The sequence below is a fragment of the Stenella coeruleoalba genome, assembly GCF_951394435.1.
Source record: "Stenella coeruleoalba genome assembly, chromosome: 9".
NCBI classification, from domain to species: Eukaryota; Metazoa; Chordata; class Mammalia; order Artiodactyla; family Delphinidae; genus Stenella; species Stenella coeruleoalba.
The window spans coordinates 13,970,983-13,986,001 of NC_137155.1; the positions used below are offsets into that span (position 1 = coordinate 13,970,983).

At 39.4% G+C, this 15,019-nt stretch overlaps 1 protein-coding gene across 4 annotated transcripts in view; it reads left to right on the forward strand.

The window, feature by feature from the left end:
- The window catches only part of VPS41 (VPS41 subunit of HOPS complex), a 190,201-nt gene that overhangs the window by 129,983 nt on the left and 45,199 nt on the right, over positions 1–15,019 (forward strand). For all 4 annotated transcript variants that reach the window (XR_013829759.1, XM_079931512.1, XM_079931514.1 and 1 more), the window contains 2 exons: positions 9,915–10,012; positions 13,905–14,034. Coding sequence is in view for 3 of the 4 variants with exons in the window: in XM_079931512.1 (XP_079787638.1) it covers positions 9,915–10,012; positions 13,905–14,034 (228 nt within the window). In the remaining variant the exon portion in view is untranslated. The remainder of the gene's footprint in view (positions 1–9,914; positions 10,013–13,904; positions 14,035–15,019) is intronic.

A 15,019-nucleotide genomic window follows, 5' to 3' on the forward strand; every position in this document is an offset into this window, starting at 1 on the left:
CCCGTGTCCCCTGCATCGGCAGGCGGACTCTCAACCACCGTGCCACCAGGGAAGCCCACCCGTGAAAATTTTTTGAATGAACATTTTGTGAAATGTTCCTCTCTCATGTATAACCAGCCTTCCCGCCCTTAACAGGCACATCTAGTCATGGTTATTGCCACTGTTTCCACCCCCATCTCCACCCCTCTGGGAATAAATTTTCCTGCTTTGTATTCTTTGTTGCTTTACACCTGTTTCCATTCTTGCATAGCACATGGTATTTTAATTATTTCTTTAGCTTCTAGACTCACACTCTCTTTTAAGTCAGAGGCAAACTCTTCATCTTCCTGATGCTTCTGGAAGAGTGTCTTCTGCCTAACTGGTGCTCAGTAATTCTTTATTAAGTTGTTGATAACTCTCAGAGATGTAAGACCCAAGGTACAAGAAAGCTCTGTCTTATTCACTTTTATTTCAATCACATGCCAATCATTCAGAAACTTAGAGCATGTATGCTGTTGATGGCCCAACAATATTTATGCATTTGTGACTGAATCCCAGCCCTGGGTTATATCAAGTTGGTGTCTAACCCTGATATGTTAACATTTTGTGCTTGGAGGATTCTGAGAAGATGGTGGTAGCGGCCACATAACTGTTCCATCCTCCTGAGTCCTCAGGAACAACTAGATCACGCAACCAAAAACCCATAGACAACACTTACAGCAAGGTAGCCCTAGGAACCCCAAGATACGAGCAAACGGCAAAATCCACCAATAGCCATGGGACCCGCTATGGTTCCAGTGTCTGTATGAGAGAAAGCAGAGGGAGCAAGGGGGCTTCTAATGCTTTTGAGATCAGGAGATCTCCCAGACAATCAGCAGGTGTTTTCTGGAAGACACCCAGGCTGCTCTGAGAGGGGTGGGTGCAGGGCTGCAGTTAGGGTGAGGGGCTCGGGCAGCCCAGCAGCCCCTGGGAACTCTTACAGTTGAGTGGCCAGTGTTTCCTGCCAGGGCCGGGCTCACGCAGGAGAATAAATCCTGAGCAGTATGGGCATGATAGAAACAAAGAGAAGGTCCAGATAAAAGTGGGGAGGGGACAGAGCCAGGAAATCTCAGAAAGCAAGGGACCAGATTTTTAAAACTATGTGAAAACTATGAATGAGGGAACTCTTGGAGGTTAGAAGTTATCTCAGTTCCTCCCTCCTCCCAAGAGATCAGTGGCTGATTTTACCTAGAAACAAGTGCAGAAAAGTACCGAGGTCAAATCCCATACTAAGGTTTAAGAAAAAGTGAATAAGGAGCAGAATAACATCCTTGGCAATGAAAGCACACCAGACAGAAACACCCACAAAATAGATCATGACTGTAATTTACTGTTTCAGAACAAGCTCCAAGGTAGTTTAAAGAAGGGATGGGGGCTTCCCTGGTGGTGCAGTGGTTAAGAATCCGCCTGCCAATGCAGGGGACACAGGTTCAATCCCTGGTCTGGGAAGATCCCACATGCCACGGAGCAACTAAGCCCGTGCACCGCAACTACTGAGCCTGCACAGTAGAGCCCGTGAGCCACAACTACTGAGCCCACGCGCCACAACTACTGAAGCCCATGCGCCTAGATCCTGTGCTTCACAACAAGAGAAGCCACCGCAATGAGAAGCCTGCACACCGCAATGAAGAGTAGCCCCTGCTCACCGCAACTAGAGAAAGCTCGCGTGCAGCAATGAAGACCCAATGCAGCCAAAAATAAATTAAAAAAAAAGAGAAATGATGAAAGGCATGAAAGAACAACAAAAATCAGAACTAAAAAAATTTCAAATGAGGTGACTGAACTCAGGAAATATTTATAAATAAAAGATTATTTCAGAAATGAAGGTTAAACTGGAAGGAACACAGGAGCAAATAGACACAAAGACAATACTGAAAGAAGAGAAGTAGAAGACGAAAAAATTTTCATCACAAATAAGGGGAAAAAAAGGTTTATGATTAAATGATAAATACTGAGACAGGCAAAGATAATTCAGCCTACAAATAAGAGTCATGGAAAACAAAACAAGGGAATGGAATAAATACCAAAAACAGTAATTCAAGAAAAATTTCCCGAAACTACAGATGAACAAAACTAGAAACTAGAAATTAAAATAGTACAGTTGTGTATCTGAAAATTATGACCCACGATGAACATCTTCAAGATACTTGAGTAAAATTACTGAACTTTAAAGACAAAAAACACTGGGGAGCATCTGGACCTGCACTGTCCAATATGGTAACCACTTGCCACTTATAGCTGTTAAGTGCTTGAAATATGGCAGGTGTAGGCTGAGATGTGCTGCATTTAGGATTCCAAAGACTTAGTATGAAAAAAAAAAGTAAATTATCTCATTAATAATCCTTTATGTTGTTAAATGTTGCAATGACCATATTTTAGACGTGTTGCATTAAATAAAATACTTTTAAATTTCACCTCTTTTTACTCTTTAATATGGCTACTAGAAAATTTTAAAGTTATGTTTTTGGCTTGTGTTAATATTCTGTTGGACAGCACTGATGAAGAACTCAAGCCTCTCTTCTAGATCAGAGCTTTGTACACAATTGTCCTCTTTCTGGATCCAAAGAACTTCCTTGAATAAAATTTTTATGTGAATAGTCCCTCTGAAACTTTCTTCCTCTTTTTCTCTTATTCTGCATAGAATCTCTTTCTTTTTTCCTTGAATTATTTCTTCTAGCACGTCTAGGAATGCTTCATTCTCCTAAATAAACCAGAGCACTGCAGGCCTTTCATCCCCATCAGGATGAAGGCTGTGTTGCAGCTGTAATATGCATCTTTGCTTATCACAATCCCAGGGACCCCAGAGCATTTCCTGCAGGGCCCCAGAGCCATTGACTCACTTTCAGAACTCTTTGACCTGAAGAATAGCTACTGCCTGTTGTGGCTCCCTCTAGAAATTCTGCATTTTTCTCTCCTCCCCGCCCCCTGCCGCCCCCCAGCTTTTGCTTTCTATTTTGTTTTAGTGCTTTCCAACACAATTTGTCCTTTTCTTTATGACTTATCTTTTCCAGATAATGGAAAGATGAACTTCCATGGTATGAGACCTATAAACCACCTGTATTCAAACTGCTTTTCCTTTGGAAACATTTTTTCATTGGTTATTAAAAATCACTGTCATGTGGAAAAAAATAGAATTTTAGAGAAAATAAACTGAAGCTTTGATTGTTCCACTAAAATTTTGAAGTAGAAAGGCAGTAATTACTTGAAGATATTTTATAAAGCCAGTCCATAAAATTTTACATAATTTACGAATGTTCCAGAAGAATAAATACTACCGTTCAGCGTTTCTTTCTCTAAATCTGTTCATTATTATCTGTTCATTAAGAATAGTCCTTATACTTTCCTGTTCATTCTTTTATTTTATTTCTTTTTAACATCTTTATTGGAGTATAATTGCTTTACAATGGTGTGTTAGTTTCTGCTCTAACAAAGTGAATCAGCTATACACATAGACACTTTCCCTTATCTCTTCCCTCTTGCGTCTCCCACCCTCCCTATCCCAACCCTCTAGGTGGTCACAAAGCACCCAGCTGATCTCCCCGTGCTCTGCGACTGCTTCCCACTAGCTATCTATTTTACATTTGGTAGTGTGTGTATGTCCATGCCACTCCCTCACTTTGTCACAGCTTACACTTCCCCCTCCCATATCCTCAAGTCCATTCTCTAGTTGGTCTGTGTCTTTATTCCCATCTTACCCCTAGGATCTTCATGACATTTTTTTTCCTTAGATTCCATATACATGTGTTAGCATACGCTATTTGTTTTTCTCTTTCTGACTTACTTCACTCTGTATGACAGAGTCTAGGCCCATCCACCTCACTACAAATAACTCAATTTCGTTTCTTTTCATGGCTGAGTAATATTCCATTGTATATATGTGCCACATCTTCTTTATCCATTCATCTGATGGTGGACACTTAGGTTGCTTCCATCTCCTGGCTATTGTAAATAGAGCTGCAATGAACATTTTAGTACATGACTCTTTTTGAATTATGGTTTTCTCAGGGTATATGCCCAGTAGTGGGATTGCTGGGTCGTAACGTAGTTCTATTTGTAGTTTTTTAAGGAACCTCCATACTGTTCTCCATAGTGGCTGTACATTTCCAACAACAGTGCAAGAGTGTTCCCTTTTCTCCACACCCTCTCCAGCATTTATTGTTTCTAGATTTTTTGATGATGGCCATTCTGACCGGTGTGAGATGATATCTCATTGTAATTTTGATTTGCATTTCTCCAGTGATTAATGATGTTGAGCATTCTTCCATGTGTTTGTTGGCAATCTGTATATCTTCTTTGGAGAAATGTCTATTTAGGTCTTCTGCCCATTTTTGGATTGGGTTGTTTGTTTTTTTGTTATTGAGCTGCATGAGCTGCTTGTAAATTTTGGAGATTAATCCTTTGTCAGTTGCTTCATTTGCAAATATTTTCTCCCATTCTGAGGGTTGTCTTTTGGTCTTGTTTATGGTTTCCTTTGCTGTGCAAAAGCTTTGAAGTTTCATTAGGTCCCGTTTGTTTACTTTTGTTTTTATTTCCATTTCTCTAGGAGGTGGGTCAAAAAGGATCTTGCTGTGATTTATGTCATAGAGTGTTCTGCCTATGTTTTCCTCTAAGAGTTTGATAGTTTCTGGCCTTACATTTAGGTCTTTAATCCATTTTGAGCTTATTTTTGTGTATGGTGTTAGGGAGTGATCTAATCTCATACTTTTACATGTACCTGTCCAGTTTTCCCAGCACCACTTATTGAAGAGGCTGTCTTTTCTCCACTGTATATTCTTGCCTCCTTTATCAAAGATAAGGTGACCATATGTGCGTGGGTTTATCTCTGGGCTTTCTATCCTGTTCCATTGATCTATCTTTCTGTTTTTGTGCCAGTACTATACTGTCTTCATTACTGTAGCTTTGTAGTATAGTCTTAAGTCAGGGAGCCTGATTCCTCCAGCTCCATTTTTCGTTCTCAAGATTGCTTTGGCTATTCAGGGTCTTTTGTGTTTCCATACAAATTGTGAAACTTTTTGTTCTAGTTCTGTGAAAAATGCCAGTGGTAGTTTGATGGGATTGCATTGAATCTGTAGATTGCTTTGGGTAGTAGAGTCATATTCACAATGTTGATTCTTCCAACCCAAGAACATGGTATATCTCTCTATCTATTTGTATCATCTTTAATTTCTTTCATCAGTGTCTTGAAATTTTCTGCATACAGGTCTTTTGTCTCCTTAGGTCGGTTTATTTCTAGATATTTTATTCTTTTTGTTGCAGTGGTAAATGGGAGTGTTTTCTTAATTTCACTTTCATATTATTCATCATTAGTGTATAGGAATGCCAGAGATTTCTGTGCATTAATTTTGTATCCTTCAAATTTACCAAATTCATTGATTAGCTCTAGTAGTTTTCTGGTAGCATCTTTGGGATTCTCTATGTATAGTATCATGTCATGTGCAAACAGTGACACCTTTACTTCTTCTTTTCCTTTTTGGAATCCTTAAATTTCTTTTTCTTCTCTGATTGCTGTGGCTAAAACTTCTAAAACTATGTTGAATAATAGTGGTGAGAGTGGGCAACCTTGTCTTGTTCCTGATCTTAGTGGAAATGGTTTCAGTTTTTCACCATTGAGGATGATGTTGGCTGTGGGTTTGTCATATCAATGACTGTAAAAAATACAAACACATGGAGGCTAAACAATACACTACTTAATAACGAAGTGATCACTGAAGAAATCAAAGAGGAAATCAAAAAATACCTAGAAACAAATGACAATGGAGACACAATGACCCAAAACCTATGGGATGCAGCAAAAGCAGTTCTAAGAGGGAAGTTTATAGCAATACAGTCCTACCTTAAGAAACAGGAAACATCTCGAATAAACAACCTAACCTTGCACCTAAAGCAATTAGAGAAAGAAGAACAAAAATACCCCAAAGTTAGCAGTAGGAAAGAAATCATAAAGATCAGACCAGAAATAAATGAAAAAGAAATGAAGGAAACGATAGCAAAGATCAACAAAACTAAAAGTGGGTTCTTTGAGAAGATAAACAAAATTCATAAACCATTAGCCAGACTCATCAGGGATAAGACTCAAATCAATAGAATTAGAAATGAAAAAGGAGAAGTAACAACTGACATTGCAGAAATACAAAAGATCAGGAGAGATTACTACAGGCAACTCTATGCCAATAAAATGCACAACCTGGAAGAAATGGACAATTTCTTAGAAATGCACAACCTGCCAAGACTGAACCAGGAAGAAATAGAAAATATGAACAGACCAATCACAAGCACTGAAATTGAAACTGTGATTAAAAATCTTCCAACAAACAAAAGCCCAGGACCAGATGGCTTCACAGGCAAATTCTGTCAAACATTTAGAGAAGAGCTAACACCTATCCTTCTCAAACTCTTCCAAAATATAACAGAGGGAGGAACACTCCCAAACTCATTCTACAAGGCCACCATCATCCTGATACCAAAGCCAGACAAAGATATCACAAAGAAAGAAAATTACAGGCCAATATCACTGATTAACATAGATGCAAAAATCCTCAACAAAATACTAGCAAACAGAATCCAACAGCACATTAAAAGGATCATACACCATGATCAATTGGGGTTTATTCCAGGAATGCAAGGATTCTTCAATATACGCAAATCAATCAACATGATACACCATATTAACAAATTGAAGGAGAAAAACCATATGATCATCTCAATAGATGCAGAGAAAGCTTTCGACAAAATTCAACACCCATTTATGTTAAAAACCCTGCAGAAAGTAGGCATAGAGGGAACTTTCCTCAACATTCCTGTTCATTCTGACACCGCTGTCTCCAACCAGCCCTTCATGGATTCACCCTTAATATAAAGAATACACTAAATCATGATAGATCTTAAAACAATCATGTTTTGTTGCATTAGTAAGTAGTAATGGAAAAACAGAGCCCTGAAATGTCATTCATTCTGAAATGTCTTTTTTTTTTTTTTTTAATGCAGAGTAGATGTAGACATTTTCCTAAACTAGGACCTCATACCAGGAAATGAGTCCTCTTTTTTACATGATATCATTACTAATGGGTATTAATGGAGATGAATTTCTAAGTGGTAGAATATTCAACGGTAAGAAAAGCAGCCATTATTTTAGAACTCTTAATTTGTGACTCAAAGGGTGCAACTGTAATTGCAATTTTGTTTTCCATAAGAAGATTTACGTTGATATGAAATCATTTTAATAAAATGAGAAGAATTATTTAATTGCAGCTGTATCTGAATGGTGATAACTTGCTTAACTGTGCCTCTGGAAATCTTGAAAGCACTATTTTTATATAATACCACATCTTTTCTTCGTTTGTAATTTAGTCAGTTCATGTCATTTCTACCTAAATTATTACCTATTTTCAATTAGTAAAGTGGTAGGATTTAGTATTTAACAAATAAGCATTTTGTTATAGTATCTGGAATTGAGAAGGAAATATCTGCTTCTTCACATCTGTCCTTATTTTCTTTAAGAACACATTAGATTTCCTATTATGTTCTTAATTAAAGAACAGGAAGTTTTCTGTGTTATTAATGCAAGCTCTTGAGGACAGAAATCAGGATGTAGAGGAGGAAAGATTTGGGTAGAATTGTTTTCTAGTTTCTCTGATCTGTATCTTACAGCTCATTCATATAAACCAAAGCCTTGATGTGGATTTGATTACCTTTAGGAGGGATACTGTGTGATGCTCCTTGTCAGTGAGCCTTGGCAGCCCCTTTGGCGTCTCAAATGGGGAGAATACCTCGTTCACCCACCATTTCTTAGATGATGCTCTCACTTGGGTGCCTATGGCAGACAAGCCCATAAAAGGCTCCATGTGATTCCCATGAAACAGTCTGTAGCATCTTTGATTGCTCTTCATCCAAGTTGCTGTATGCGTAGCATTTCCACGATGGAATGCGATTTAGTAAAAAAAAAACACAAGTCCATCTCTACCAAAGAGTCTGTGCAACCTCAGGAGTGCTGGCATCCAAAACCTCCTGTTAACAGGCCTGTATGTCTTCCTGAATGTGAAACTGTCACCTCTTTGATCAGTAGGTCATGTGTGGCCCACACTGTTCAATAGCATCTGCACATTCCAACCCTCCCGTCTCTCCCCCCTCCCCCCTGCCCACTCCCTACATTCACAGGTAGCACTGGGGAAGCTTCTCCAGAACCTTCTGTGCCTGGCTACACGCAGCACGTGCTCATCTCTGAACACGTGGTTGTGGGAAGTTCTCTACGCATGTGCTTCGTGAGAATATTGACCACATCACCACTTTACCAAAGATTATTTTCAAGTGCCTAGATAAGGATATTCAGTTCAGGTTCAGCAGGTGAGAAGACAAGTCTTCGTGGCAGAGCAGGCACCGTTTGGACTCCCGTTGTATGGCTCTGTCCAGGGCACCCTGACCACCTATGCGATCCCACCCAGGACAAAGCTTAAGAAATGTTATCCTTTTTAATATTTATGTTATTAACTACGTAGTATTTTTTTGATTATCCTCAGTCTCATTTTGGTGTGAAAGTAAAATTTTGAAAACAGTTAATTAAGGAGCAGGCGTTGAAGATCAGCCCAGTCAAGTAACACGAAGTGATTTACGAGGAGGATGGAGAGGAGGAAGAAGAAAAATTCAGTCCCCCCTCAGTTTATGTGTTATGGGTTTTATTTCTATTCTGATACCTTTATTTATACATGGGAAAAGTCATACCCACAGAAATTAAAATGAATTATCCAAGTTCAGTGTCATTGCAGTTATGACCCAGATTTCCTAACTTCCCATTCAATAGTGTTTCCAGTATGCTACACTGACTTCCCCTGCTTTGGAAAAGGTGGTCATTTTATCATAAAAGTTAACTAAACCTGAAGCTAATATCACAGAACTGTGGAGAAGAACTGAATCAAGAAACTCTTAGAAAAAGTGGTGGGTTCAAATGAGAGTTTACTCTCAAATGAATTGTAAGTGCTGTGTATGATTCCTGGAAGAGTCTTTTCCTGGCACTAATATTGTATCAGTTGGCTTTGCTGCATAACAAACCATCCCAAAACTTAGTTGCTTAAAACAACAGTCATTTATTATAAATATTACAACAGCTAGTCATTAGAATCATACTGTAGCAATATTTGTACTTCTGCCATTGAGCCTTCTATAAGATCTTTGAGGTCCATTGTAATTAAATCTATATACCTCTTAGGTGATGCAATAGAAGAAACAGAACTTCTTCTATGTTTTAATGACTATCTTTTAAAAGGAAAGAGAAATTTCTTATTTCCTCTGACCTTTATTTCACTGAAGAATTAATGGAGTTTCATCATAATGTAATGTGTATTTACACTTTTTTTCTTTTAAGCCTAGATATAATGTTTATTAAATGTTTAAAAAGGAGTAATAGTTTCATAATTACAAATAGCATTTCTTGGGACCATCATGCCACTGTAATGCCCTAATTGTGAAAGATTGAAATTTATGTTTAAATTATTTTTAAAAGTATTTTTGTCACTAGTAATATTTTTAAATTATTTAAAATATTTAATTTTTTAATATCTAAAAGTATTGTTATTGATAATCGTTTACGTTGGGTTTTATGGATTTCAATGTGTCTTCATGGAATTTAACTCTGTCATTTTTAAACTAACTAGATAGTGTCACTCTTCACCATTCATGCTGCTGTTATTGTCGAGTTTGCTTTTTATTTGTAATAGAAATTTTCAAGTGTAAGTTCCCAGATATTCTTTTGGGCTACTGATTATTGTCCAGAAAGTATGTTTATCTCTGCCCCCTTTTTGTTAGATTTCTCAAATGAGTCCCTCCTGCGTTCGTAGTCGACGTGTCCTTTCCTTTGTGCTGCTTTTTGCTGCTAACGGTGAATCTTCTGTCCCTTTTGTTTGCAGTGTCTCAGTTCGAAACTGAATTCTACATCAGTGGACTCGCACCCCTCTGTGATCAGCTTGTTGTACTTTCCTATGTAAAGGAGGTTTCCGAAAAAACGGTAATTTTTTTTTCACCCCAAATACAATAGGGTGGGTTCATTTGTAGCATTTTTACCCAGATGAAGTTGCCCATGAAAGGACTCAGGCTCCAGTCTGAGCAGAACTTCCTGACCTATAAAACAACGTCAGCAGAGATTACCCTGCAGGCTTAATGTACTTACGTTTCAGAAGCTCCACTCATTGGTTGCCTTTGTTCCTTTTGCCAAGCAAAGGGGAGTCTTTTTTTTTTTTTTTGCCTTCCCTTTTTTCCATCTCTCTTGGTATTTTAGTCGAACGGAACGAAGGATTCCTCTTGCCAAAAGGCCAAGAAACTAAACTGACACTGTGCATTAGCAGAAATGACAGCAATGAAGTTGATGTGTAGCATCAGCAGGGGTCCCTGTGGTCAGAGTGAATTACAGAGAGGGTGGTCCATTATTTCCTGTGGTCCAGATATATTTGTTTACTTCCCAGTGGCCCAGTGATTCTGAGTAGCTTGATTCTTGCTTTGAAATTAGATTGTTGCTAAGTCTCGGTTATCACTGCAAATGATGGTATGAAATGTACGGCTCATAGGAAGCAGCAGAGAATCTGCATTTCATTATACATGATTTTGGAATGAAACCCGTTATAGGGTCCAGTGGAGGGGCCTGCATACTGAGTCTTTCTTTGAAGCCTAGGTCGGCCCCATTCCCAGTTTGTCTTTATTGTCAGAGTCCAGAGTTCCTGTCAGGAAGGGGCCAGGGGCGGCTTCAAGGCATAAACAAGGAGAGTTTATTGTAAAGGATTTTCTTTGGGATGCTGTGGTATAAAAGAAATGCAATTGATCGTCTAGCCCTTTACAGTGAGTAGGTTCTCCTTGTCTGTATCCTCTCTCTCTCTCTCTTTTTTTTTCTTTTCCTTTTCAAATAGCAAGGAATAAAATGGGGAGAAAAACCCTGGGAGTCCCGGTTTTGAAGTGGTAGCTGCTCTCCAACATTTCTCTGAGCGAGCTCTTGCATCAGGAAGCCATCGCTATAGTAACCTGGAGCTCTGGGTGCCCATGTTGCTAGGCAATGGGATGCAGTAGACTTAAGTGAACACTCAAACCTGCTAAAATCAATAGGGCTGGCTTCTAGCCCTGTGCAGGACATCAGTTTATTATTATTTTATTTATTTATTTTTTTGAAAATAAAGAAAAGCATTGGCTCCGGAGGGAGTAAATACAGTGCTTTTTGATGAGGAATGTGGGGAGCATTCAGGATGTGATTGAAAGACATAAGAAAAGAGGCAGTAAAATGACAAAGGGAAGGCCTAATAAACGGTTGACCAAAAAAAGAAAGAAGGGAAGGAAACCTTTGTTAATAAGAGAGAGTATTGGAAAGGAGTGAAAACCAAGAAAAGCCAACCTCAAAGAGCAAATTAGAAAATGGAGTTTTTTCAGAGGAAGAAGTGAGGGTCTTGGAGGTGCTTTAGAAATGTGTGTGTCAGTGTATGTAACTCTTCATTTTCTCTAACACCAAAGGACACCTGAAATCCTTAAATACAGAAAGAACTGATCAAATTAAGGCAGAAGGAATAAAGAAGCAAGCTTGGGGCCCACCACGCCCCCCTTTTCTTTTTCACATCAAAAAGTTTAATTGCAACAGTAAACAGAATTCGTTTTTATATCAATTGCAATGTTATCGCAGCATATTTTCCTCATTACACCTTTTACATATGTGCCTGTTCCCGCACAGTTGCAGTGACAGTTACAAGCTCTTCCGTGTGGCCGTAATTTTAGGAGCATCGTTCCATTCTCTCTGCATATGGCTGTGCAGTCTCCCATCATCTTTCTGGCGGTTGTGAACTGTTTCATCTGGTTGATATAACCTAATTTATGAAGCTGTTCCCTTAATGTTTTGTTTTTCTTCCATTCATTAATAAAGCATGTGTGTTAAGAATGGTGCTCAGCATGGAGTATCAGCGATCAACAAGACCAAATCCCTGCTCCTAGGCAGTTCACGCATAAGCAGGGCTGTTAGACCCGTGAACAAAAGTTGTCAAATAATGATAAGATGGATTTCTCATCCATCACCTTGCTGATGGATTCCTTACACATATGAAGGAGCTATTTATTTATGTGGTCTAGCAAGGTGATTTTCTTTTAACATTATTTGTTTCAATTTTTTTTTTTCTATTTTGCTCTTCTAATTTTGATATTTTTTGTCATTGTTATAGCTGTTAATTTTTTAAATAGTCAAAATTTTCAGGTTTTTCCTTTTTGTTGTTTTAAAAGCAAGATATTTGTCATTTCTCCACAGATGTGATAAATTATCCTGTATATTCACTGGGGTTTTTTCCTCTAATAGTGGATCTTTCATAATTACTTTTTATTTTGGACTGTTTTAAATATATGAGATGCAAAGCTGACGTAATCGCTTCTCAATTAACCTAACAAAATTGATCAAAGGAATCTTCGAGGCTTACTGTTTTACTGGGGAACCTTGGAGAGTTGGGAGTAGTTCTGGATTTCTTTCATTCTGTTCCTTTCATCTGAGTTCTCCGTACCAGTGCCACACTGCTTTAGGTCTTACTGCTTTAGGTCTCGCTGCTTTGGAAAACAGTCAAGTGTATCTTTCGTGCCTCTGTGCTGAATATTCAAAGAGCTTGAGTTTTATAGTAAAACAAACTTGATTTTAAATCCATAGTCCCAGTTTTTCCACAAATCCCAGTCTCACTGTTTACTTATATAACTTTGACCTCAGTAAACTTTTCGATCCTCAGTTCCTTCATCTGGAAAATTAAGAAGAACAATACTTACTGAAGGGTGATTTAAGGACTCAGCGAGAACAATCTGTGGACAGTCACCTACTAGGCTAGTGAAATTGTCATAGGCCCTCAATAAAGCATCTTTTCCCCCTCTATCTTGATCTAGAATGGCAGTGTCCCAAACTGTAGTCATTAAGCTATGTGCCTATCCAAGTTGAAATTAATGAAAATGAAATAAAATTTAAAACTCAGTTTCTCAGGCACAGTCATCCCATTTCAGGTGTTTGATGGCCACTCGTGACTCAGGTCTACCACGCTGGGCAGTACAGGCACAGAACATCTACATCATCTCAGCAAGTTTTGCTGTAGACGTAACTCTTAGTCTCTGGCTTCTCAGCATCCCCGGTGAAAGGCCTAGTAGTGGCAGTGGTCTGGATCATGGAGCAGTTTATAATGTAATTTTCACTCTGTCTCATATTTGTGAAGAAGATGTAACAGAGTTATCTAAGGATGTGGTAGCCGTCCCTTGGAGTTGAAAGGGCTGCAGTGGTGGACCGCTGACATAGTACAGTGGTACCTGTCCTGTGTATCTCATCCAAGAGGTCAAAATAAACCACTGCTATGAGGCTGTCCACGGCAGGTGGTGAGAAAGGCTTACACCTGCCGAATTTACAAAACCAAAGCACTTAATTATGGCTACCTAGAATTAATTTGTATCATTTTTTTAAAAATATGCTGTGACACTTGGCCACTTAGTATCCATGTGATTTTGCACAAGGCACTACTTTTCCTTTTTGTTTTTCTTAATTTATTTATTTTTGGCTGCACTGGGTCTTCGTTGCTGCGTGCGGGCTTTTCTCTAGTTGCGGCGAGTGGGGGCTACTCTTCATTGGTGTGTGGGCTTCTCACTGCGGTGGCTTCTCTTGTTGCAGAGCACGGGCTTCGGTAGTTGTGGCACATGGGCTCAGTAGTTGTGGCTCGTGGCCTCTAGAACACAGGCTCAGTAGTTGTAGCGCACGGGCTTAGTCGCTCCGTGGCATGTGGGATCTTCCCGGACCAGGGACCGAACCCGTGTCCCCTGCGGTGGCAGGCGGATTCTTAACCACTGCGCCACCAGGGAAGTCCCTAATTTGTATCATTTCTAGAAATGTAATTCAAATGAGACTTTCTTTTTCCCCTTAGGAAAGAGAATACTGCGCCAGACCCAGACTGGATATCATCCAGCCGCTTTCCGAGACTTGTGAAGAGATCTCTTCTGATGCTCTGACTGTGAGAGGCTTTCAGGAAAATGAATGTAGAGATTATCACTTAGGTGAGAGACATCAAGGATCTGACTCACGTTATTTCTTATATATATGTTTTCCCCCCCCACTTGAGTAGCACAACGAGGAATTTAAGGTGCTGAAAGGCTCTTAGAGCCTATCTGGGCAGGCCTTTTATGTTGAAAATGAAGGCGTCAAGGCCCAGAGATGCTGTAGAACTTGCTTGAGCTCCCACAGCAGAAGGGAGGGGTAGAGATGAGGCCAGGACCAAGGTGAGGAGGCTTTGTGGCCTTTGTCCTTGTATTTGGTCTCCTGTCCTAACTATTTCATGTGACACCTGACTTACACTGATGCTAAGCAGCAGGGTTCTCTAGTTGGCGTATCGCTCCCAACGTTATATCCCTAGAAGGTGTACTCTGGGTTGCCGGAGAAATTGTCTTTCTTTGACCGAATGCTCAGAGCTTGAGAGAGCGCCTGGTCCATACTGGGCTTTCACTGAGTATTTGTTGAGTGGATGCATGAATGCACTTAGTCACTGCTTGGAAATAAAGGGAGAACCATTGCTTTGTAGTCATACCAGGGGCCTCTGTGTTTTGGTGTCATCATATCCTTGAAACATACGTTGATGAAAAAATAGAACAGCTTTGGCTGTTGAGAAATTCTTTCCTGCTTTAAAAACAGTAGACATGTTTTGAGAATATTTTCAGTTCTCATTTCGGTCAATGAAGAAATATCCTGTATCTGTTAGAGCTTTCTTAGCTGAAGCCCTTGATCAGCTGAGAAATGGGAGTGGGTTTTCTGGACTTAGCAGAAAGCAGATGTGATTCACAAGTGAAAGCATCCAGTTGAGGTAATTTTTGCTCAGAGCAAACTCTGCTGCACATTTAGAAACCCTTCAGAACAGGTTTTGTAATTGAATTCTTCAGGAAACCCTTACCATCGGCTTTGTGCACAACACGCTGAAATGATAGATGATGCCTCCAGGGCCTGGGGCATCTGTCATTTATGCTTTAGATGGCCTTGACCTTGAAGAGG